The sequence below is a fragment of the Diaphorina citri genome, unplaced genomic scaffold (genome assembly GCF_000475195.1).
Source record: "Diaphorina citri unplaced genomic scaffold, Diaci psyllid genome assembly version 1.1 scaffold176, whole genome shotgun sequence".
Classification (NCBI taxonomy): domain Eukaryota; kingdom Metazoa; phylum Arthropoda; class Insecta; order Hemiptera; family Psyllidae; genus Diaphorina; species Diaphorina citri.
In genome coordinates, this window is record NW_007377613.1 from 261,070 (window position 1) to 285,398 (window position 24,329).

General features: G+C 36.5%; 1 protein-coding gene across 1 annotated transcript; it reads left to right on the forward strand.

Moving 5' to 3' along the window:
- Positions 1–11,434: 11,434 nt before the first annotated feature.
- On the forward strand, positions 11,435–16,126 carry LOC103505476 (stress-induced-phosphoprotein 1). The gene is made up of 7 exons (XM_026820801.1): positions 11,435–11,457; positions 11,698–11,973; positions 12,946–13,192; positions 13,800–14,095; positions 14,320–14,521; positions 14,819–15,000; positions 15,191–16,126. Exons 1-7 carry the CDS (start codon positions 11,435–11,437, stop codon positions 15,957–15,959), a joined length of 1,995 nt encoding a protein of 664 aa, XP_026676602.1. The 3' UTR covers positions 15,960–16,126.
- Positions 16,127–24,329: the final 8,203 nt, after the last annotated feature.

Here is a 24,329-nt window from a genome sequence, read left to right on the forward strand (position 1 = left end):
GTTCTTTTTTTTTAACCAATCATTGACGAAAAAAGGGAATGAGGTAGGTACGATGTACCTCTGTTGTACTCTATAACTTGGAACTGTCAAACATCACGTTTATTGTTTATGTATGTCACTGGAATTGAGGATTCCCGATCAAATATACAATTATCCCCCTACAACTACCTGAAAACGGCTACTTTCCCTGTCGCGTATAATATCTCTAGTAGCGCGGTCAAACTTTCTTGACTTGGCGTTCCCGATCAAATATACAATTATTCAGAGTGATTTGGCACCTGACAGGATAAACAGACAGAGTCAGTCATGAACACTCAGCTGTTTTTCAAGGTTTAACGAACTTCCAATAGATATTCCGTAGAATGGAAAGCGCTGGGAAAACTCGGATCTGAATCCCAACTATGGCATGGAAATCCCTGGAGCGCCATAGAAATTTGAATTATTAGGGCAATTTGTAAGATTAGGTGTTAGGTAGAATAGAATAAATCTTGTTTAGTCTGCTCGAAGAGGACTAAAAAGTTCCTTCACCCTCGTAGTCTAAACAGGTTCAATACAAACATGAATACAAGTAGGTTCAAACAAATTACTTTCCCAGTAACCCTTATCCTCAGTTGTATACAGTATTTTGCTGCCTCTTTTTACTTTTTTTTCACACTGTAGGAAAGAGTCCAGTATTCTTTTGTCTCAGAACTATTGAAATTGAAATACAAGTTCGTGTGGGCAATGAGCATGGTAGGGGAGGAAGAAGAAGAAGAACAAGGAGGAGGAGAAGAAGAACAAGAACAAGGAGGAGAAGAAGAAGAAGAAAAAGAACAAGAGGGGGAAGAGGGCAGGAGTCACGTTGGAGGAATTGTGGCAGACATCTCTGACACAAATGACGTCATGACATATGACAGAAAGCAAGCCAAGCCATCGGAGTTGAAGTGGAAATACTAATATATGTACAAAAAAGGAACTTCTTTTCAGGGTTTTAAAAAAATATTGACTTTTTTTAGGAATCAATTTCCAATTAGTATCTGGTGAAAAAAAAAGATCCTCATTTTGAATGTAAAGTTGTTAGGTACAATCACACCTATCTCGTTCGAATAGTGCAGAGATTAACAACTTGCGGGTCGACGTCCTCTCATGCATCTTTATTGCACGGGGATTATCTGTTCTGCATACAAATGTGTCGGTTTTGCATTACAACTAGGTTTACATTGTTCTCACAAGATATATTTTTTTTCTCTTTTTTACGAAATTAAACTTTTCCGTGCGAAAAACTAGGGTTTTACAATAAGTTTTTGTCAAGTTTGATACACAAAAGTACGAACTCAATACCTGTATTTACATAATGGTCAGCTCCCATGGCGTAGTGGTCACTGCGCTCGCCTTGCACGCGGGAGACCCGGGTTCGATTCCCGGCGGGGTCAAGAAATTAGATATGTATCTGATGCTCATAGCTATTTACTTTTTCATCGTTTGTGTTTGATCCAGCACGATATAAAAGTACCACCTATACAGTACATGAGTACATATACCTGCAGTTATTTCTCATTTTTTTTTCTATTTCTCCTTTTTCATTGCATTATTGGAAACTTTTTTCATAAAAATCATACTCCAGTTTTGTTTCCGCATGGTTGAATAGACACGATATAAAAGTACCACCTATACAGTACATGAGTACATACCTGCAGCTATTTCTCATTTTTTCTATTTCTCCTTTTTCATTGCATTATTGGAAACTTTTTTCATAAAAATCATACTCCAGTTTTGTTTCCGCATGGTTGAATAGACATTTTACTACATTGTTTAATATCAAACAATAGGTACCTACCTACATCAAAAGATTTCAAGCAAAACCTTCAGGGAAAAAATAGAAATAAATTAGATAGGTAGCTAATCCGTCATAGTGCGAATAGAAAGATCCTCATTTTAAATGTAAAGTTGTTAAGTACAATCACACCTATCTTGTTCGAATAGTGTACAGATTAACAACTTGCGGGTCGACGTCCTCTCATGCATCTTTATTGCACGGGGGTTATCTGTTCTGCATACAAATGTGTCGGTTTTGCATTACAACTAGGTTTACATTGTTCTCACAATGAGAAAAGTTTAAATTGTCCAGTGTGAGTACATCGAGAGAAGGTATCTATTACCTACTTTGCATTTTATGTATATTTCTCTTTGTAGGTACAATCATACAATGTTCCACTCGGATAGGAACATGAGATTTTTTTTTCTTTTTGTTTTTTGTAAGGCTTTAATTCTGTGTTCTCACAAAGTGAGCTCTTCCACCCAAACGGAAACATGACAGTGTAAGGACTGATTTGGGACTTGTCACATTTGATAAAATTTGTATAATTTTTTGTGCATTTACTACAGCTAGAAAAAAAAGATACGTTTTTTAGTGTCTTCATTCAATTTATGTCAACATCGCAGCATAAATTATCAGAATATCAATATGGGATTGTGGTTTTCATTTCGTGCGAATAGTTTCCCGTTGATTGGACAGCACGTGATAAAGGTATCTAGTATCTACCTATAATTCTACACCCATACCAATATGATATTACTTTTATTTTATAGGGTTTTTACCGTCACTGCCAAGGTCTTTAATGACGGAGGTCTCTATTTGGTGACAACGTACAACGAGAGAAGGTATCTATTACCTACTTTGCATTTTATATTTTTCTCTTTGTAGGTACAATTATACAATGTTCCACTCGGATAGGAATATGAGATTTTTTCTTTTTGTTTTTTGTAAGGCTTTAATTCTGTGTTCTCACAAAGTGAGTTCTTCCACTCAAACGGAAACATGACAGTGTAAGGACTGATTTGGGACTTGTCACATTTGATAAAATTTGTATAATTTATTGTGCATTCACTACCGCTAAAAATTACTACAGCTATTTACTACAGCTAGAAAAAAAAAGATACGTTTTTTTAGTGTCTTCATTCAATTTATGTCAACATCGCAGTATAAATTATCAGCATATCAATATGGGATTGTGGTTTTCATTTCGTCAGGTTAATCCGTCAAAAACTTGATCTTAAAAACGATAAAAAAAATTCGAGCGATTAAAGTATCTACCTACGTATCAGGGAAAAGTGAAAGATAATAAAAATGAAGGAAAATATTATTTCAGATGACATTAATGCAGTGGCGAGAAAGAGAAAAAAGAAGGAGGAGAGGGAAGAGAAATAATTTTTATAGATATCAACATCAAAAAGATTTAAGATGTGATCATGATCATAGTGGAACATTTGTCCCTGGATAAGTCAATAAAAAAAGGTAAAATCTAAAAAAGAAGATAAAAAAATACCTTATCAAATAGTAAAGGAATTTTAAAAAAAGGAATTTTAATTGTGTTAAGCATATTTAAATGCTTGTCACAAACATCGTTCCCTGATTATTTCACCTAGATAAATTTCATGACATGACTTGGACTTGAACCACCAACCTCCAGATCCAAAGTCCAACGCGTTAACAACTGCACCACTGAGGTTGGTAAAATCCCCCAAAAACTAGTTTTTTGGTTTTTTGGCTTTATGGTTTTCTGGACAAAATTTGCACCACCATTTTCGTGTTCCTGGTAAAAATATCCACCACTAATCTAAGCTTTCGACAGCAAGTAAGGTAACTTGCAACATCTGTCTGAGGAAAGGGGGCATAATTTTTTTCATCAAAATTAATTTTACAGTTTATTTCTTCAGCACCTGTTGATGATTTAACAAATCAATATTATGCATATTTCTCATTTGATAGATTATTATGTAGAGACAAACACTTTATGTTAATAGATTTAATCGGGTTGAAACCATCATTCGTCGGTAGCGCAGCGAGAGTTAATAGTTTGTTTCAATTTGTATGAATGCCTGGTAATTATTTGATCTACTCATATTAACCTCCAGCCTGAGTGGGGCCGGGAAAAGTCAGAAGCACGCGATTACCCAGATGGTCATCCAACCGGGTACTAACCACGCTCAACGTTGCTTAATTCAGTGATATGTATATGGGGAGCATGTGCATTCAACATGCCATCACTGCTGGCCTAAAATGAATTTGAACCTGTGTGCTCCCTATTTTTTTTTTTTTTTTAATTAGGTATTTTTTATTATTTATTTATCACCCAGTAATGGGATTCATTCATCTTGTATCCTCGACTACAAGACAAGAGAAATAGTTGTGCACCCACAAAAATCTCCCCAAGACTTTGGTTGTTTATTATTATAGGCTTTTGGTAATTAGGTACATACTTAGATAGATACCCTCTGACATTCCCAGTAACTCGTGTGGGAGCTTGTGTCTGTGGGAAATGAAAAATAACAATTAAGCATTTCCTAATGGAAAATTATTTCTGGAAGGAAGTTAAGAAAAACATTGACATGTTTTCCACAGTTTTACATCTCGAGAAGTGTCTTCCGTTGAGAAAATGATGTGTATAAATAGATGTTTATGATCGTGTGGTGGAGAAAAGTCATAAAAGGCTTTAAATTAAAAACGATAAAAATATTATTTTTAGGAATAATAAAAAATATCCGGCTCCATTTATTATTTCACTTCTATTGCTTATAATCACCTATGTATATGTAGATTCCTAGAAGCTTAACCCATCCTTTAGTGCTGTTTAGCCCCTACACCTAAGCCTCAGATTGGGCCTTTTGTGTATGATCATCTATAAGTAGTTAGATTGTTAGCTTTTCAAAAATAAGTCGGATCAAGTATTGCGGTTATTGTACTGTTCAAAATATTTAAAAACTTTAATAGTACTTACTGTATCGGCGTTAATTGCTTTTTATGTAATTTGATTGAACTTGTTAAACTCAAAAACAGGTAATCCTAGCAGTTAGTAATTTTATGGTAGGTACTAGATATGCAATTTTGGCTTCTCAGCAAGATTTTGTTATCCTAAATGTGGCTATCTAATAACTCCAAAGTAATCAAAACTTTTGTTATTGGAAATTTCTTGATAAGCTGTCAAGTACTGGGAAACTGAGGAAAATTGGTACTTGCCAATTATTCCATCTTAGGCTTATGGATACAGCTTAGACTTTAGAAACTGATATTGAACCTTAGAGTCAAAAGTCACATTTAGTCTAAGATTTTGCTATGAGAGCATTTCAAATGAAATCGTGTTGTGAAGGACCTATTTATTATTATTTCTTTACTCAATCAGGTTGAGGGTAATTCATTATGCTAATTTGTATCGATTAATTTTGAAGTGGTATGAAACACAAAAAACTCTTTAATATTCAAGTAGGTACCTCTACTGGGTCTGTTTCTCCATTGTTCTTTGACGTACCTACAATTTATAAGGTGAAAAGTCACGAGTCAGGGATTCAAGAATAAGGAATAAGTACCGACTATAAGTAGGTAAAATAATAATGATATAAATAAATAAATATAAGAATAGATGAACTTGTAATTAAATAGGTATTTGAAGGTTAATGTTCCTATGACATACCTCTTTTTCTTTTCGTGTTTTTTAGGTACCTATCTTCTACATTTTTCAATTTCTATAACGTAAGTATTTTTTTTTTTTTTTTTTTTTTTTTTTTTTTTTTTAAAAAAATTTTTTTACGGGGGGGGGGGTGAATACCTGCGGCCCGCCAATGTTGAACAAATATCAAAAATAGCCCTCTATACATTTTGAGTTTGACATGCCTGTTATAGGGGATCTAGGTAATAGTAACTATACATAGAAGGACCAGTTAACCAGTTTAAAGTAAGATCTATCATATTAGAGCAATCTGCCATTCCATTCCCGCAGAGTATGTGAATTTCGTGCACAAAATCCGGACCCAGATAAGTTTCGTCAGACAAGTTTGTTTATACAGCGTTTTATTTTAGCGGACATACCAGTATTAAGAGCGAGCTTTTTCAGTTATTTGGTATTATTTGCGGGGGACAACTTTTGTTAGTGTCCAATAAAATTTGCTCCACATTAGAAAAAGGGCCCACATTTTTTTTTTTTAATATATAAATCGTTCTTCCTATACAGTAATTTTATTGTACTTTGTATGTTGTACGTAGGCAAGATGATATTTTACGTTTGCTGCGCGTAGGTAGATAGCTAATTTTGTAATAATAGATTTCACGTAATGTAATTCCTTTTAGATCCACATTTTTTTTTTTAATATTTAAATCGTTCTTCCTATACAGTAATTGTACTTTGTATGTTGTACATAGGCAAGATGATATTTTACGTTTGCTGCGCGTAGGTAGATAGCTAATTTTGTAATAATAGATTTCACGTAATGTAATTCCTTTTAGATTTCCTCTGGCTTAAAATGAAATCTACTAATTTAATGTCTATTTATATCACAAAATCAGGGGATCATTTTCGATTTTCATGTGAACGAGAAGGTGTCTTTTGCGTGGACAACAATATCCATGAAATTGAACGTTTGAATTTTTGGAGTAAAGAATTCCTTGAAGAAAAGACCACTATGGAAAACATTATTTTGATCCTAGAATTCAGAAGTGATTCAAATATAAACCTCCTCTTATTTATATTTGTCGTGGTGATAAGTTGTATAATTTATTATTTTTATACCTAAGTATAATATTAAATGGAGCCACTTCCTGTGAAGAGAGTGTCTGGACTCAATATAGGCATGGGCTTTTTGGGTGTCAAAATTTAGTAGAAACCAGAACAAAGTGCTTAGAATATATTTCGGTAAGTTTAATCTATCGAACTTGTGTTTTCCGGCAGTGATAATCAGTTAAATAAAAGTTCTGAAAACTATGGTAAAAAAAAAAATATTTCTCAGAGTAATATGTTGCATTCTAAATAGAAAAAGTTCATGTCAGAGGGAAGATTAAGTAGAACCGTTTCAGCATAAAAATGTTCTGTTTTCTGCGTTTCTGTTCTTTTTCAAAACATTCTGCATAAAAAATGTTTTGAGGGGACATATTACGAAGGTACTCGTAACCGTAAAGTATAAGAGAAAAGAACAACATTATCTTCATACCTGTTTCCTTCAGGGAATAACATTTCATAATGACAGGTTGACTTTGGCCAAAGACTCTGAACTAGAAAGTAATTCGACTGTGTATTGTGTCAGTAGGAAAGAAAGTGAGAAACATGGAAGTGGTTCAAGAGCAGTGGGGAGACCAAAGAAAATGTGTGATAGAAATTGTGAGAGGATAGGCGAAAGAAGGCTGTGCAGAGGCACAAAACCGAGCGACCCTAGAATTTTCTGTTCGATCCAACCCTGAGAGAAAAACTGTATGTTGATCGTATTGATTTCTCATAGAACAGAGTCACTAGTGGTGTGAGAGAAATTGTGAGAGGATAGGCGAAAGAAGGCTGTGCAGAGGCACAAAACCGAGCGTCCTAGAAGAGATTGACTAAAAACGTCGACCCTAGAATTTTCTGTTCGATCCAACCCTGAGAGAAAAACTGTATGTTGATCGTATTGATTTCTCATAGAACAGAGTCACTAGTGAAAATTTCAATGAAAAAGAAAAAAAAAAGAAAAACAGCAGGGGCAACACCGAGTACCTACATTAAGCGAAAAACAAGGAAACACTTTCAAGTCTCAAAATTTTGCTGAATTTGTGAATTTATGTTATATGTATTGATAACATACCTAATTATGTTCATTTAGATTTATTGTGTTTATGATACCACATAGTGGTAGCCATTGTTGGGACCATCATTATTAGTTAAAACATGACATTTTTCTGAGCGAAGAATAAGGATTGCGAAATTGGGTAGGTACATAACAACATAGGTACCTTTTTTTTAATTTTAATGGACTCTGTCCATAACAAGTAAATAGTTACTCATAGATAATGGAATACTTAATTCTGATCAAGATACTTGCTGCATACCTATCTTTACAGGAAGTTTAGGTCGAGGCACCCCACCTCTCGGTCTAATAACTTAGTCAAGTAGCCAATTCAACAGGCTATCACCATTTTGAAGCAATAATAACAAGAGTAGTGTCAATAATAACAATATCAATAAAACTCAAAACTCATTATCCAGCTTTCCAATTACTTAAGTGTTTCCTGAGTGAGCATTAAAGGTCATAGAGCTTTCCCTCACTCTCTCCTCTAAAACACTCTCTCTATAGAACTGCCCTCTATAACACTCTCCCCTCTACAACATTGCCCTCACACTAGATCCACAACATAATGGATTTGCCCAGTAGGAGGCGGACTTTCATAACGTTTACATGAATATCGAATCTTGTAATAGGTTTTTCAAGTAGGAAAAATAATGGAACTTTGAAGAAGCCTTAGTGCACTACAACAAAGCAGTTGAGTTTGATCCAACAGACATTACATTCCAGAATAACATAGCTGCTGTCTATTTTGAACGCAAGGAATATGATCAGTGTATAGAACAGTGTAAGAAAGCTGTTGATATTGGTTTTACTACATTGTTTAATATCAAACAATAGGTACCTACCTACCTACATCAAAAGATTTCAAACAAAACCTTGGGGGGGGGGAATAGAAATAAATTAGATAGGTAGCTAATCCGTCACAGTGCGAATAGTTTCCCGTTGATTGGACAGCACGTGATAAAGGTATCTAGTATCTATAATTCTACACCGATACCAATATGATATTACTTTTATTTTATAGGGTTTTTAGTTTCCCGTTGATTGGACAGCACGTGATAAAGGTATCTAGTATCTATAATTCTACACCGATACCAATATGATATTACTTTTATTTTATAGGGTTTTTACCGTCACTGCCAAGGTCTTTAATGACGGAGGTCTCTATTTGGTGACAACTTACCCGCCTACTCATATGAACCTCCAGCCTGAGTGGGGCCGGGAAAAGCTAGCAGCATGCTATTGCCCAGATGGTCACCCAACCGGATACTAACCAGGGGCAACGCTGCTTAACTTCAGTGATATATGGGGAGCATGTGCATTGAACATGCTATCACTGCTGGCTTCCAATGAATTTGAACCTGACAAGAGAAATAGTTGTGCACCTACAAACATCCCAAGACTTTTGTTGGTTATTATTATAGGCTTGGTAATTAGGTACATATAGTTAGATACCCTCTGACATTCCCAGTAACTCGTGTGGGAGCTTGTGCCTGTGGGAAATGAAAAATAACAATTAAGCATTTCCATAATGGAAAATTATTTCTGGAAGGAAGTTAAGAAAAACATTGACATGTTTTCCACAGTTTTACATCTTGAGAAGTGTCTTTCGTTGAGAAAATGATGTGTATAAATAGATGTTTATGATCGTGTGGTGGAGAGAAGCTATAAAAGGCTTTAAATTAAAAACGATAAAATTATTATTTTTAGGAATAACAAAAAATATCCGGCTCCATTTATTATTTCACTTCTATTGCTTATAATCACCTATATGTAGATTCGTAGAAGCTTAGCCCATCCTTTAGTGCTGTTTAGCCCCTATACCTAAGCCTCAGATTGGGCCTTTTGTGAATGACCACCTATAGGTAGGTAGTTAGATTGTTAGCTTTTCAAAAATAAAACGGATCAAGTATTGCGGTTTGCGGTTATTGTACTGTTCAAAATAATTAAAAACTTTAATAGTACTTACTGTATCGGCGTTAATTGCTTTTTATGTAATTTGATTGAACTTGTTAAACTCAAAAACAGGTAATCCTATCAGTTAGTAATTTTATGGTAGGTTCTAGTCATATGCAATTTTGGCTTCTCAGCAAGATTTTGTTATCCTAAATGTGGCTATCTAATAACTCCAAAGTAATCAAAACTTTTGTTATTGGGCAGTTAGTAATTTTATGGTAGGTACTAGATATGCAATTTTGGCTTCTCAGCAAGATTTTGTTATCCTAAATGTGGCTATCTAATAACTCCAAAGTAATCAAAACTTTTGTTATTGGAAATTTCTTGATAAGCTGTCAAGTACTGGGAAACTGAGGAAAATTGGTACTTGCCAATTATTCCATCTTAGGCTTATGGATACAGCTTAGACTTTAGAAACTGATATTGAACCTTAGAGTCAAAAGTCACATTTAGTCTAAAATTTTGCTATGAGAGCAATGAAATCGTGTTGTGAAGGACCTATTTATTATTATTTCTTTACTCAATCAGGTTGAGGGTAATTCATTATGCTAATTTGTATCGATTAATTTTGAAGTGGTATGAAACACAAAAAACTCTTTTATATTCAAGTACCTCTACTGGGTCTGTTTCTCCATTGTTCTTTGACGTACCTACAATTTATAAGGTGAAAAGTCACGAGTCAGGGATTGCTCGTAGCATGTTTAATTTACGGGTCTAATAATGATTATAGTCATTTACCAATTTTCAGTTAGAATGATAGAGCAAAAATATTTGAATAATAACTACATGGCACATTGCATAATCAAATCAGATACCAGGCGCTCATACAAAATGAGCACTGAGTTTCTTGGTCTCAAAGGTTAGAAGTTTCCAACAAAACTCTGAACCTGAAGTTAAGCAACGAAGTGTGTGGTTGTCATTTGGACAGTTGATCGTATGGAAACATCCCGTCTTTCTCTTCATCACTTGTCTGAACCTGAAGTTAAGCACCGAAGTGTGTGGTTGTCATTTGGACAGTTGATCGGGTACATCCCGTCTTTCTCTTCATCACTTGCTGCCTACAAATGGTGCAATCGTGCAATTAACCTCGTGAGGAGCTGGTTCAATTCCAGCCATCAAATGGTGCAATCGTGCAATTATTAACCTCGTGAGGAGCTGGTTCAATTCCAGCCAAACAACAAGGTGGTTTCACCGTGTAGGTAAGTACCTAGGTAGGTATGTATTAGGTAGGTACCCTGTTGGTAAGTAGGTACCTAGATATACCTACTAAGTGTGGTACCTATGAATTTAGTGGATATCTGTTGTATAAATATGTAGAGTGGGTGCACCTTTAATAACCTATAGTTAGGATGCCTGCTTTTCAAGTAAGTAGGTAGGTATGTATTAGGTACCCTGTTGGTAAGTAGGTACCTAGATATACCTACTAAGTGTGGTACCTACCTATGAATTTAGTGGATATCTGTTGTATAAATATGTAGAGTGGGTGCACCTTTAATAACCTATAGTTAGGATGCCTGCTTTTCAAAACACTGACTAAATGGTTCCTATTTTTCTTCCTCCTACTCTTTTTTTTTTAGTTTTTCCTTATTATTTTTTCTCTGTCGACAAACAGACAGCATTTTAATTTACCTATTCATTAGCAAGTGAATGTTTGAAGTTTTTCCTTATTATTTTTTCTCTGTCGACAAACAGACAGCATTTTAATTTACCTATTCATTAGCAAGTGAATGTTTGACAAATGATAGCAATTAATTCTCTTTTTTTTTTTTCACAAGGCACACTAATTATGTTGAAATTATTGTTCTTGTCATTCATTTGAGTTTTTTTCTGTTTATTCTCTGCAAAGTCTTACGTTTCATGAATTATTATTAGATGGGTAGGTATACGTATAGGTACATACCCACTTAGGTACATACGAATGTATCCATTCCAAACTTCAAAGTAAAAATTAGGTAGGTACCCACTCATTTACTACCAATAGGTATCACAAAATTCCCCCATTACACCAAGAGTAGGTAGGTAATGGTACCTGCTTATTGGTATATTTATTTATTGAGCGCGTACATAAAGGGCTAACGCTAAACGAAAGAACTAAAGGATGTACGAAATCAAGAAATGAATGATATGAATAGAGGAGATCCATTTGCAAATTTGTTCTCTGACCCTAACATCTTTGTACAGTTGCCTATCATACCTCGGCAGATACAAGGAGTCTATATCCACCTATGAAGAAGGCTTAAAACTAGACCCCAACAATGAACAGATGAAAGAGGCCATCAAAGATGTACGAAATCAAGAAATGAATGATATGAATAGAGGAGATCCATTTGCAAATTTGTTCTCTGACCCTAACATCTTTGTACAGTTGCAGTTAGACCCAAGAACCAAACCATTCCTTAGTGATCCCTCCTATGTCCAAATGATAAAAGAAATTCAAAAAGATCCATCTCTCATGACGTAAGTGTACATTCATTCAATTTAGTTGTTCTACTAATGGCGTCTACTTTTCCCCCCTTTCTTTGCCTTTCTTCCCCTCCTCTTATTCCTTCTCCTCCTCTTCCTCCTCCTTACTCTTTCAATTCTACCTCTTTTCAACGTCTCTCCCTCTTGTCATTCCCTTACTCCTCTCGCTCCTCTCCTTCTTTCTCCTACTTCTCTTTCATTTCCATTTTCTACCTTTTTCCACTCTTTTCCTTCACTTCCTCTACCCCACTCTTCGTTTTTACCTCTTTTCCTCTCCTCTTCCTCCTCCTCCTCTTCCGCATTTCAGCAAGAGGAGATTAAAGACACTTCCTGACTAAAAGCTGAATAATCCTAATGGTCAGGGCCATAATCTGAGTTAAAAATTGATTTAACTCTTAGATTAAGCAATCCGATTGATTTTAAGATTGGAAGCTAAAGTTTAAATTCAGATTATCATCTTCACCCTGAGAAAAGGAAGGTATGGTTTCTGCTAACATGTAAAAGGTTATTGAACCAATTATGAACAAATGGAAAACCTCCAGTCACTTGTGTATGAGATATGTGGTGGAAATACAACAGTTTTTAAAAAAGTAACTAATTGAATTTGTAAATTTTATACTTTTTTCCTTGCAGATTTCTTTGCTGAAGGACAAAGGAAATGCAGCATTACAAGCCAACAATTTTAAAGAGGCTATTGAAGCCTACTCAGAAGCAATTAAGCTTGATGGAACCAATCATATTTTATTCAGCAACAGATCTGCTGCTTTTGCCAAGGCAATCTGATTAATTTCAAGATCGGAAGCTAAAGTTTAAATTCAGATTATCATCTTGACCCTGAGAAAAAGAAGCTATGGTTTCTGCTAACATGTAGAAGGTTATTGAACCAATTATGAACAAATGGAAAACCTTCAGTCACTTGTGTATGAGGTATGTGGTGGAAATACAACAGTTTTTAAAAAAGTAACTAATTAAATTTGTAAATTTTATACTTTTTTCCTTGCAGGTTTCTTTGCTGAAGGACAAAGGAAATGCAGCATTACAAGCCAACAATTTTATAGAGGCTATTGAAGCCTACTCAGAAGCAATCAAGCTTGATGGAACCAATCATATTTTATTCAGCAACAGATCTGCTGCTTTTGCCAAGGAGGGAAACTATGAGAAGGCTTTAGAAGATGCTGAAAAAACCATTTCATTGAAACCTGATTGGCCAAAGGTAAAGTAATGCATTCCGAAACAATGCCTATATCCAGAGGAGTATTCTGATCTAAAATAAAAATTATAATGTAAGTTATGGAATAGCAACCTTAGGATCTATCTAGTTCTATTCTGTAAATGAACTAAACCAACAACAAACTTGTGTGCATTTAAAATAACTGTTTGGATAAAGGGAGGTGGATACAAATGGAGATTTCACAGACAACCTTAGGATCTATCTAGTTCTATTCTGTAAGTAAATGAACTAAACCAACAACAAACTTGTGTGCATTTAAAATAACTGTTTGGATAAAGGGAGGTGGATACAAATGGAGATTTCACAGCAAACTATAACACTTATATTTTTCCTTCCAGGGATACTCACGTAAAGGAAGTGCCCTATCATACCTGAAACAATTCCTATATCCAGAGGAGTTTTCTGATCTAAAATAAAAATAATAATATTGTTATGGAACAGCAACCTTAGGATCTATCTAGTTCTAGTCTGTAAATGAACTAAACCAACAACAAACTTGTGTGCATTTAAAATAACTGTTTGGATAAAGGGAGGCGGATACAAATGGAGATTTCACAGCAAACTATAACACTTATATTTTTCCTTCCAGGGATACTCACGTAAAGGAAGTGCCCTATCATACCTCGGCAGATACAAGGAGTCTATATCCACCTATGAAGAAGGCTTGAAACTAGACCCCAACAATGAACAGATGAAAGAGGCCATCAAGGATGTACGAAATCAAGAAATGAATGATATGAATAGAGGAGATCCATTTGCAAATTTGTTCTCTGACCCTAACATCTTTGTACAGTTGCAGTTAGACCCAAGAACCAAACCATTCCTTAGTGATCCCTCCTATGTCCAAATGATAAAAGAAATTCAAAAAGATCCATCTCTCATGACGTAAGTGTACATTCATTCAATTTAGTTGTTCTACTAATGGCTTATCTTTCAGAATGTTTACTTACTTGTTGCTGTTTTTTAATTCTTGATAAACTTGGCCAAGCTGCCAAAATAATGATTTCATCAGCAATGGTTTGGTGATGAAATCTGCTATCAACCACACCCATTGTATATCTCACTCAATATATTTATTTTGATGAAGTCAATGTTTCATTTGATTTCAGAACAAAGCTGAAGGATCCTCGTATGATGACAACACTCAGTGTTCTCCTTGGTGTGAATATGTCTAGCACCATGGGAGATGGTGATGCTGAAGAGATGGATGTGGACCCTCAGCCACCATCACCTAAGAAAGCTCCATCCCCTCCACCTGCCAAGAAGCCTGCCGAGCCTGAAGATAAAAATCTCACAGATGAACAAAGAAGTGTAAGTGAGAGGGTTTTACCAGTCTCTTTTTAGCTCCCAAATATTAAAATAAAAGGTATGTAGGTAGTATAATTTGGAAAAACAAAGTTGGACTTGGTGTCTTGGTTTAAAACACAATGGGCATTATTTGCAACACACAGATGTATGGTCACTGAAGTAACCTGGCCTGTGCAGTGCAAGCCTCTCTGGTGTAGGTACCTATTCAAAGGTGTTCCTTGTTATTTGGATCCTTTTTTATTCAGTCTAAAAATTGAAAATATCCAGTAATAATTAATTTTATTTTATATTACCTTTCAGGCTAAGAAAGAAAAGGAATTGGGAAATGAAGCTTACAAGAAAAAGAACTTTGAAGAAGCCTTAGCGCACTACAACAAAGCAGTTGAGTTTGATCCAACAGACATCACATTCCAGAATAACATAGCTGCTGTCTATTTTGAACGCAAGGAATATGATCAGTGTATAGAACAGTGTAAGAAAGCTGTTGATATTGTAATCTTTGAACAATTTTTCTTTAATATTATTGTCTCTTTCATCATTTAATGTACTGTTCATATTTAATTCATTGTGTATAATGTAATTTTCTTCAACCAAATATTTATTTTGGTACAAATTTTGTTTTCCTGGCCATAATATGTTAAATTATTTATTTTTAGATATACAAAAAATGTATGTTGATATTGGAAGAGAGAACAGGGCAGACTTCAAGCTTATAGCAAAGGCATTGCAGCGTATTGGAAACTGTTACAAGAAAATGGAAGACTGGAAAAATGCCAAAGTTTACTTTGAGAAGTCCATGTCTGAGCATAGAACACCAGAGATAAGAACCCTAATATCTGAAATGGAAAAGAAAATCAAAGAAGAAGAGAAGAAAGCTTATATTGATCCTGTCAAGGCAGAGGAAGCCAAGGAGAGAGGAAACGAACTTTTCAAGAATGGAAAATATGCTGATGCTGTGAAGGAATATACTGAGGCTATCAATAGAAATCCTGATGATCCTAAATACTACAGTAACCGTGCAGCATGCTACACGAAACTGGCAGCTTTTGATTTAGGACTCAAAGACTGTGAAACTTGTCTCAAGTTGGATCCTAAATTCTTGAAAGGATGGATTCGAAAAGGAAAAATTCTTCAAGGTATGCAGCAGCAAAGCAAAGCTATTGATGCCTATGAAAAAGCATTGGAATTAGATGCTTCAAATGCTGAAGCAGTGGAAGGCTACAGACAGTGTAGCATTGCTGTGAGCTCTAATCCAGAGGAGGTAAGGAAACGCGCCATGGGAGATCCTGAAGTTCAGCAAATCCTGAGAGATCCTGCAATGCGACTTATACTGGAACAAATGCAAAATGATCCCCGAGCCTTGTCTGACCACTTGAAAAATCCTGAAATTGCATCAAAGATACAAAAGCTTGTTAACTCTGGATTAATAGGTATTCGTTAATATTGTAGAAATGATGCCAGTGGGTGATGGAAAATGACTTGACAAGTATCACAAGGATGTTCTGTTCTCTCTTAAGAAGAGGGATAACTCCAACTCACACAAGGATATCACAACATTAAGAACAGAATTTCAAAGTATTTCCTAGTTTACATAATTAATAATCTGCATTAATGGGTTGAAATGGTGGACAAGTATCACAAGGATGTTCTGTTCTCTCTTAAGAAGAGGGATAACTCCAACTCATACAAGGATATCACAACATTAAGAACAGAATTTCAAAGTATTTCCTAGTTTACATAATTAATAATCTGCATTAATGGGTTGAAATGGTGCCAAGCATTGTTCCCAATAACTATAAATTATGTTCTAATAGTCTGGCTGGGGGACATTAAACAGGGAGTATACCAGCCTGAATTTCCCTTGCTAAAGAAATAGCCAAGGTTGAGGGGGAAGGGCATCCACTCGTAAAATTTGTAGATACGTATACCTACTGGTGTCATTGAGTTGTACCCTTGTCTTTTTTTTCTTTTTTTAGTTCTAGCCTTCATTTTTCTAAGCATCTCGGTATACGTCAAGGTTTCTTTTATTTTTATCAAACGCCTATTCAGCTTGAAATTTATGTGGTTACTAAGGTTCCATACCCCACGTAGTAATTTCTGTACTGCAGGATTCAGAATTTTTCCCTGTTGTTCAGGGCTCGTTCACTTATTGTATCTTTTTTTCTTCTGTACTATCTACTGCAATTTTTACTTTTTTTATTTGTATTTATAAAAAGTGCTGTATAATAATTAAATTTGGTTCACTTTTATTTAATGAAAACTTGATTTTGCAAATAAATGAAATCAAGACGTATTCATTGCTAAAAAAAAAAACCTCACGTTTAAATTTAGGAAACTAATAAATTCTTTCTATTTTAATTAGAAACACTTCCTATGTTTTCATTTCATGTTACATTCCCCCATTACACCAAGAGTAGGTAGGTAATGGTACCTGCTTATTGGTATATTTATTTATTGAGCGCGTACATAAAGGGCTAACGCTAAACGAAAGAACTGTACCTACAAATTGTTTGTTCTTCTTTAGATTTAGGTGCCTTTCCAAGTGTAGTAGATAGGTAGGTACGTCGTACGTCGGTACCTGGCTAGCTAGATGAATGGGTTAGCATTATCATTAGCACTATTCATTTCATTCATAAAATTAGAGTTTGATTCATGTACCATTACTTTACCTTTAAAAAAAAAAATATTTTCATCATTAATTACTATTCATTTATCCAGGCACTAAAAACCGACCATCGAAAATTTCATTACAGTAGGTATCTACTTTCTTCCCTACAGGAAGTCAGGAAAGGAATAAGAAAAGTAAATAAATTTTATTCCTCACCTAAATGTTATGAGTGCCTGCAATTCGTGTGATTAGGCAATGTGCCGTACTTTATCAGTAGGTTAGAAGACTTTTTCATTTTTTTTTTTTTACAATTTTATAGATGTAGATGGGTAGGTATACGTATTATAACATCGATTCTACTTGTTTAGTGACTTGTGGTGCTATAGTTTCACTAACAAAGATGTTGTCTGGGTTGAATGCTTCCCTCCATCTTCTGCTGTTAAAAGAAGCTGGTAGCTTTGAGTCATGGATCAGCTTTAGTTCTTGATTTTCTGCCCATTGTTCCAGGTCTTCGCCATTTTGGTCAGTGCTGCTGTATCCCCAAGCTGTACTTCGGCAGTTGAAGTCTCCAATTACTATCCTTGAATTTTTGTTTTTGAAGTTTGTGGGTTCGCTGAAGGCAAAGGTTTCTCTAGGGGGTTTATAGACCGATGTTATTGTGCAGGATTGGAGTTCTATGCACAGTATTTCGATGTCGTTGTCACAGGTAAGTGCTACAGATTGGATCGAGATTTCAGGTTTACAGAATATGGCACTCCCGTATTGGTCATGGGGTCTTTCGAGCAGCAGCGACATACCCTGTATTCTAGGTCTTCTTCTTGTTTCTCCTCGGTGGGTTTCTTGTAGGATCATCACATCGCATTTAGATTTACTAGCAAGGTCAGAGAGCAAAGATTCTTTATTATCCGAGAGTCCCTCAATATTTATTGAGATGATTTTTAAGGCAGTGCCTTTAAAAGGTCGGTTTTGATGGCTCATTATTATTATTATTATTTTTATATTCACAGTGTTAGGCCTAAGAGCGTATTCACAGTATTATCTAATTGTTTATGTTCACACTATTCACAGTAGTAAATACATTAAAGAATGTTTATTCACAAAAGTTTAAATGTATATTCACAGAGGTTAAATGTATATTCACATAGGTTAAATGTATATTCACAAAGGTTAAATGTATATTTACAAAGGGTTAATTTATATTCACAGTATCTTCGCAGGTCTTTGGTTTAGCGGTATGTGGTAGAATTAGCCGGCATTAGCCGTTTCCAGGGGACGCCCGATTGTTTCAATCTTCGTGGAGGCTTCTACATTGTCCCCCACATACATACACAGGTTAGGAGTTCGGTATCCAGGATTTTCTTTAGGAGGGTGGATGCTCCACAGTTTCGGGGTCCACCCTATAGTAAAAGAGCAAAAATTAAGCCAATGTGACCCACCCAAAAAGCTTCGCGGGCCACAAAAATGGTCTGTCGGGCCATATGTGGCCCGCGGGCTGCTAGTTGGAAATCTCTGATACAACCCAGCACACGTTGTGAGCTAACTTCACCTGATGAGAATTCAATATGAATACAGAGTAGAATATTTATACAGAGTTCTTCAATGGAAGTGGTGGAACTCCACAGATTCTTAGATTCGTATAAGCTCAACCCATCTTTTGCCAGCCTAGCCAGCTTCTTTGGTAGAGTGTGAGAGAGATTCAAATCAAGAGCGTGTGCCTTGTAAGCTTCTTTCTCAGGCATTTTCTCCTATCATCCTATCCTGTCTTCTTTCTCTCATCGATTCCGGGACCATAAGACTTTAGCAGTTACAGTTCCCTCTATCAATCCTCTTAAAAACCCTACCTATTCAAGCATTTATTCACAATTTCACATAAATGTGTTATTTATTTACTAAAATGCACTTATAAACCTCGTTTTGAAAGTTGAAACCTCGGTCGAAGCTCCCAAACTATCTGGACACACTGTCCATTCAAGTATTCATTTGTTTACTACACCTGTAAATATCATTCTGAAAATTAGAATCTTACCGGACGTACCGAAACTGTTGGAGCACCCTGTCTATTAGATTAGCTTCAGGTGATTGGTGCTGCACATCCTTGAGTACCTGATAGTCTGATAGATATTTTATATAATTCCGTTATACATATACATATATCTACTACAGTAGAACCTCGATTATTTCAACTTCAATCTGTTTACCTCGTTGTTTAAGTGTTTTTTGTGAAGCCCGGAAGATGGAGGGAGCCCTTCCGAAACATGTAGGCATTAATTTGCAAATAAACCATAATTTTGTAAAATATTAATACCGTTTTGGTTCTCTTTTTCAAGTTTAAAAAAAAAAAACTTCTATTACTTCAACTTTCTATTATTCAACTCCAAAATCCATTGTTTTTCTATCTTTCAAAGGGTATCCTGTCTTATCAGAGGAAAAGATCATAGAAGGCGATAATTTCAACCTCGATCATTTCAACTACCCCCGGTCCCAATTAGTTGAAATAATCGAGGTTCTACTGTACGTTATACATATATGTAGATATCCACTATTTATGTTTTAGACTGATACATTAGCTACATATTGGGTTCATATTTCATAACTGTTTCAGCTGTGCATCAGGATACTCGATAGTTCCGATTTCTGTTTTAAACCACGAATAACTTCAGTCGCCTTAGGAGTTAGAATTGTTTTAGGAATAAAATTCTATCTGGTAATTCAATTCTACCTGTGCTATACCTAGTTCTAACTGTGTTATATTTCTATACTTCTGCTGTGGTGCTATTCCGTTTTCTGTGCGTTTCTGTGTGCAAATTCTAGTAATCTTGTACCTAGTTTTCAATTTTCAACTGTGTCACAGATAAAATTCCATAGTTAAAATCAAAAATCAAATCAAAATCCATAGTTAAAATAATTCAATGTTTTTTTTTTATTTAATTTTTTTAAGAGGTTTGACAGAGGGAACTGTAACTGCTATGGTCTTATCGTCCCGAAATCAAAGAAAGAAGGAAGACAGGATAGGAGAAAGCCAGCCGTTCCGAAAACGAACATTATTCCCATCAGGATAAAATCCGCCCCGGGCGGTAATCGAACCCGCGGCCTAGCGCTTACAAGGCAGACGCACTACCAACTAAGCTAACTAGGCTGGCTTATAATTCAATGTTAACATTTTCATCTCGTTTGAATGGCGTTGTTTTGTTTTTATGCTAAAGTAGATAATTTGACGTTTTTTCATTGACAACAGACAACCTAATGTAGAGAATTTTCTCAGGTAAAGGTTTGTAAAATTGACCATTTTCTATTTTTCTTCACTAAAGGAACTCGAGTTACCTACGGGTTACCAACTATTCCGTTGCTTTTCAGTAAATCCGTGTGAAGATAGGTTAGGAGTACCTAATTTGGTGACGATTTGACGAATGCATTGGAAAAAGTCGGCTTTGTTACGGTGAAATGATTGAAAATTCCTTTTGTCCTCCGTGGATGGAACATTCGGAATCAACAGAGTTCTTACTTTCTCAAGAGAGAGAGAGAGAGGGAGAGAGAGAGAGAGGGAGAGAGAGAGAGAGAGAGGTGAAATGATTGAAAATTCCTTTTGTCCTCCGTGGATGGAACATTCGGAATCAACAGAGTTCTTACTTTCTCAAGAGAGAGAGAGAGAGAGAGAGAGAGAGAGAGAGAGAGAGAGAGAGAGAGAGAGAGAGAGATAGATAGAAAAAAAATGATCGTTTTATTTTTATGCAACGAAAATTTTTCAACTCAGAAAGAGAAAGAACAACAGACAGAGACAAAGAGGAAGAAGAAGGAGAAAGGGAGGGAAGGAAAAAGGGAGGGAGGAGAGAGAGAGAGAGAGAGAGAGAGAGAGAGAGGAAAAGAGAAAGAGAGAAGGATAGGGGGAAAGAGGATGGAAAAACACGCTAATTGAATTATTTTTTACTCGTTTATCTCCCTCCCTACCTCCCTCCCTCTCTCTCTCTCTCCCTCTCTCTCTCTCTCCCTACCACCCTCCCTCTCTCTCTCTCGTTCTTGTTGTTTCTGGTCGTAATTTCTTTTCGCTAAGAGGCTGCTTAAGGAAAGCTAATATAATAGCAATAATATTTCTGTTATTGTTTAAACGTTAAATTGAAGAGAGAGAGAGAGAGAGAGAGAGAGAGAGAGAGAGAGAGAGAGAGAGAGAGAGAGAGAGAGAGAGAGAGAAGGCTGCCTTAGAATAGGTATAACTTGTTTATGAAGGTACTGCTTTGTAGGGCTGAATCGCCCCTTTCTTATCGTAGTCTCGTGATATTGCTTTAATCTTGTGTGCAATGTGTATAGACCAGGTGTATTTTCCTCTTGGAAAACTGACCATACTGATCGTTGGAAAATGGACCATTGCTCCAGTAGAAACTGAATGGATTAGTAGTCAATTTTCCAGTGGTCATTCTCCTGAAAGGAAAATGCACCTACTATGGACATGGACAGGCAAAAGAAATCCAAGAAAATCGTATTCTGTCATATTCTTTGATCTCATGTAATATCTGGGGCGAGGACCTCAAGCACCTTGAGGATAGGCTCTCCCCTAAAATCACCCCTGCTCCCAAACAAACTTTCACAAGTACCCTCATCCTACCTTTGACGACTTTTAGCGACACCATTGTTACTTTCACGGGGGTCAATTTGATCATCATACGAAGGGGGAAACTCTATATCTACACCATTGTTTCAAAGACAATATTAATAGGGCCGGTCGGGGTAAATTATTTATATTCCCGAAAGTCCTTTAATTTTTCATCTCGTGTCCACCCCCCCACCCCTGGGATTCAAAGATGCCCCTCCACAGCCATATGACACCATTGTTACTTTCACGGGGGTCAATTTTATCATTAAACGAAAGGGGAAGATCTGCGCTTACACCATTGTTTGAAAGACAAATTTAATAGGGCCGGTCGGGGTAAATTATTTAAATTCCCGAAAGTCCTTTAATTTTTCATCTCGTGTCCACCCCCCACCTTTCTTCCCCTCTTGTCATATCTGTTTTACCCCCTTCTTCCTTTTTTTCTTTTGTCCTTCTTTCTTTCCCATTTTCCCCCTTATTTTTTACTTCCTCTCTTCTCCCTTTGTTCCCTCTTTTCCCCCTTCTTCCTTCCTGTCTTCTCTCCTTCCTTTCTTCTCCCTTCACCCTCTTTCATCACGTCATCCACACTTCCCATTGTAACTTTTGATCTTTCCTCCTCTCTTGTTTCATCTTTTCTTGGCAGTTTTCCCCGTTTCTTTCGTGTTGATTTTGAAATTCTCCTTCGCCGTCGTGGTCTTCTTCCTCCTCCTCCTCCACCATCTTTCTTCTTCTTGCTTCCTCCCTCTTGAAGTTTGAGTGTTGGGGTACCCCTCACCTGTTGTTGGGGGAGATTGGCAGTGTGAGGGTGTGTTTATGTACTGGGCTGAGATGAGCTCGGACGACGTGAGATAGCTGTCCCGGCGGCAATTTTTAAAATTTATTTTATATTTATTTTTGTTTGCTTTGTAATTCGCTTGTTTTTAATATCTAATATAAATGAAAAGTATAATATAAACGTGCAAACTAGAGATAAAAAGTAAAAAAATGAGTTCAGATTGTACGAGTTGCGGAAAAAAAAATCAAAATTTCGAATTTCCCGCCAACTTTACACGCTTAAAGGCCGACAAGAAAAGCACGACGAAAAATTACTGAAAGAAGGAAAACTAGTGTCGATTTGGCGGGAGTTCAAATTTAGCCCCCTGGTTTTTAGCTCTTACATGGCGTAGGGGTCACTGCGCTCGCCTTGCACGCGGGAGACCCGGGTTCGATTCCCGGCGGAGTCAAAAAATTTGTATCATGCAAATGATTGATTCCCTGATTGCCTGTTGTGGGGCCTACTCAGCCTCGTGGCAGGCTGAGGGGAAAGGCACCTTACCACCGCCACTCATTCAATTAAAACCTCTTGAAAGACATTCGAGTCTTACCTCAAAGAATCCACCACAACATCCTCTAAAGCTAAAGTCCTATCTACCTACTTGTCTCTTGCCCTAATACATCTCTTTCCCTTCATCCTTCCCACCCTCTTCCTTTTCTTTTTATCCTCTTTTCCTTATTCCTTCTTTTATCCTTTCGTTCTTCCTCCCTTCTCTCTCCTTCTTTCTTCCTCCCTCTCTTCTTTCTTCCCTTCTTGTCATATCTGTTTTACCCCCTTCTTCCTTTTTGTCTTTTGTCCTTCCTTCTTTCTTTCCCATTTTCCCCCTTATTTTTTACTTCCTCTCTTCTCCCTTTGTTCCCTCTTTTTCTTCTTCTTCCTTCCTGTCTTCTCCTTCTTTTCTTCTCCCTTCACCCTCTTTCATCACGTCATCCACACTTCCCATTGTAACTTTTGATCTTTCCTCCTCTCTTGTTTCATTTTTTCTTGGCAGTTTACCTCGTTTCTTTCGTGTTGATTTTGAAATTCTCCTTCGCCGTCGTGGTCTTCTTCTTCCTCTTCCTCCTCCACCATCTTTCTTCTTCTTACTTCCTCCCTCTTGAAGTTTGAGTGTTGGGGTACCCCTCACCTGTTGTTGGGGAAGATTGGCAGTGTGAAGATAGTTTTCCTTCTGTGATACCTTCGTACCATGTTGACAACAGAGCGATGTAAAATGACCCTTTGCTCCAACTGAGCTCAAGTGGAAACCTGTACTTGTTGACGATTGCAATTAGCTACCCGTACTCTAGATTCGTATGATCTTAACTTGTGCCGTCCATTATTCATCATTCCCAATTACTTCATCAACCTTCCTCCCTGCAGGTCCAGCGAGAACCTGTAGGTTTCCTTCTAACCTTCTCATGAACGCTTCAAAAGACCCTGACTCTGTGTCGTCCATCATTTGTATACATAAACACACCCTGAAGATGGTGGGTTTCCTTCTGCGATACCTTCGTACCATGTTGACGACAGAGCGATGTGAAATGACCCTTTGCTCCAACTGAGCTCAAGTGGAAACCTGTACTTGTTGATTATTGCAATTACCTACCCGTACTCGTATGATCTCAACTTGTGCCGTCCATTATTCATCATTCCCAATTACTTCATCAACCTTCCTCCTTGCAGGTCCAGCGAGAACCTGTAGGTTTCCTTCTAACCTTCTCATGAACGCTTCAAAAGACCCTGACTCTGTGTCGTCCATCATTTGTTTATTTGGACTCTTTATCGGTTATAATTCAATGTACACAAATACAAGAAATTAAAATGAAAG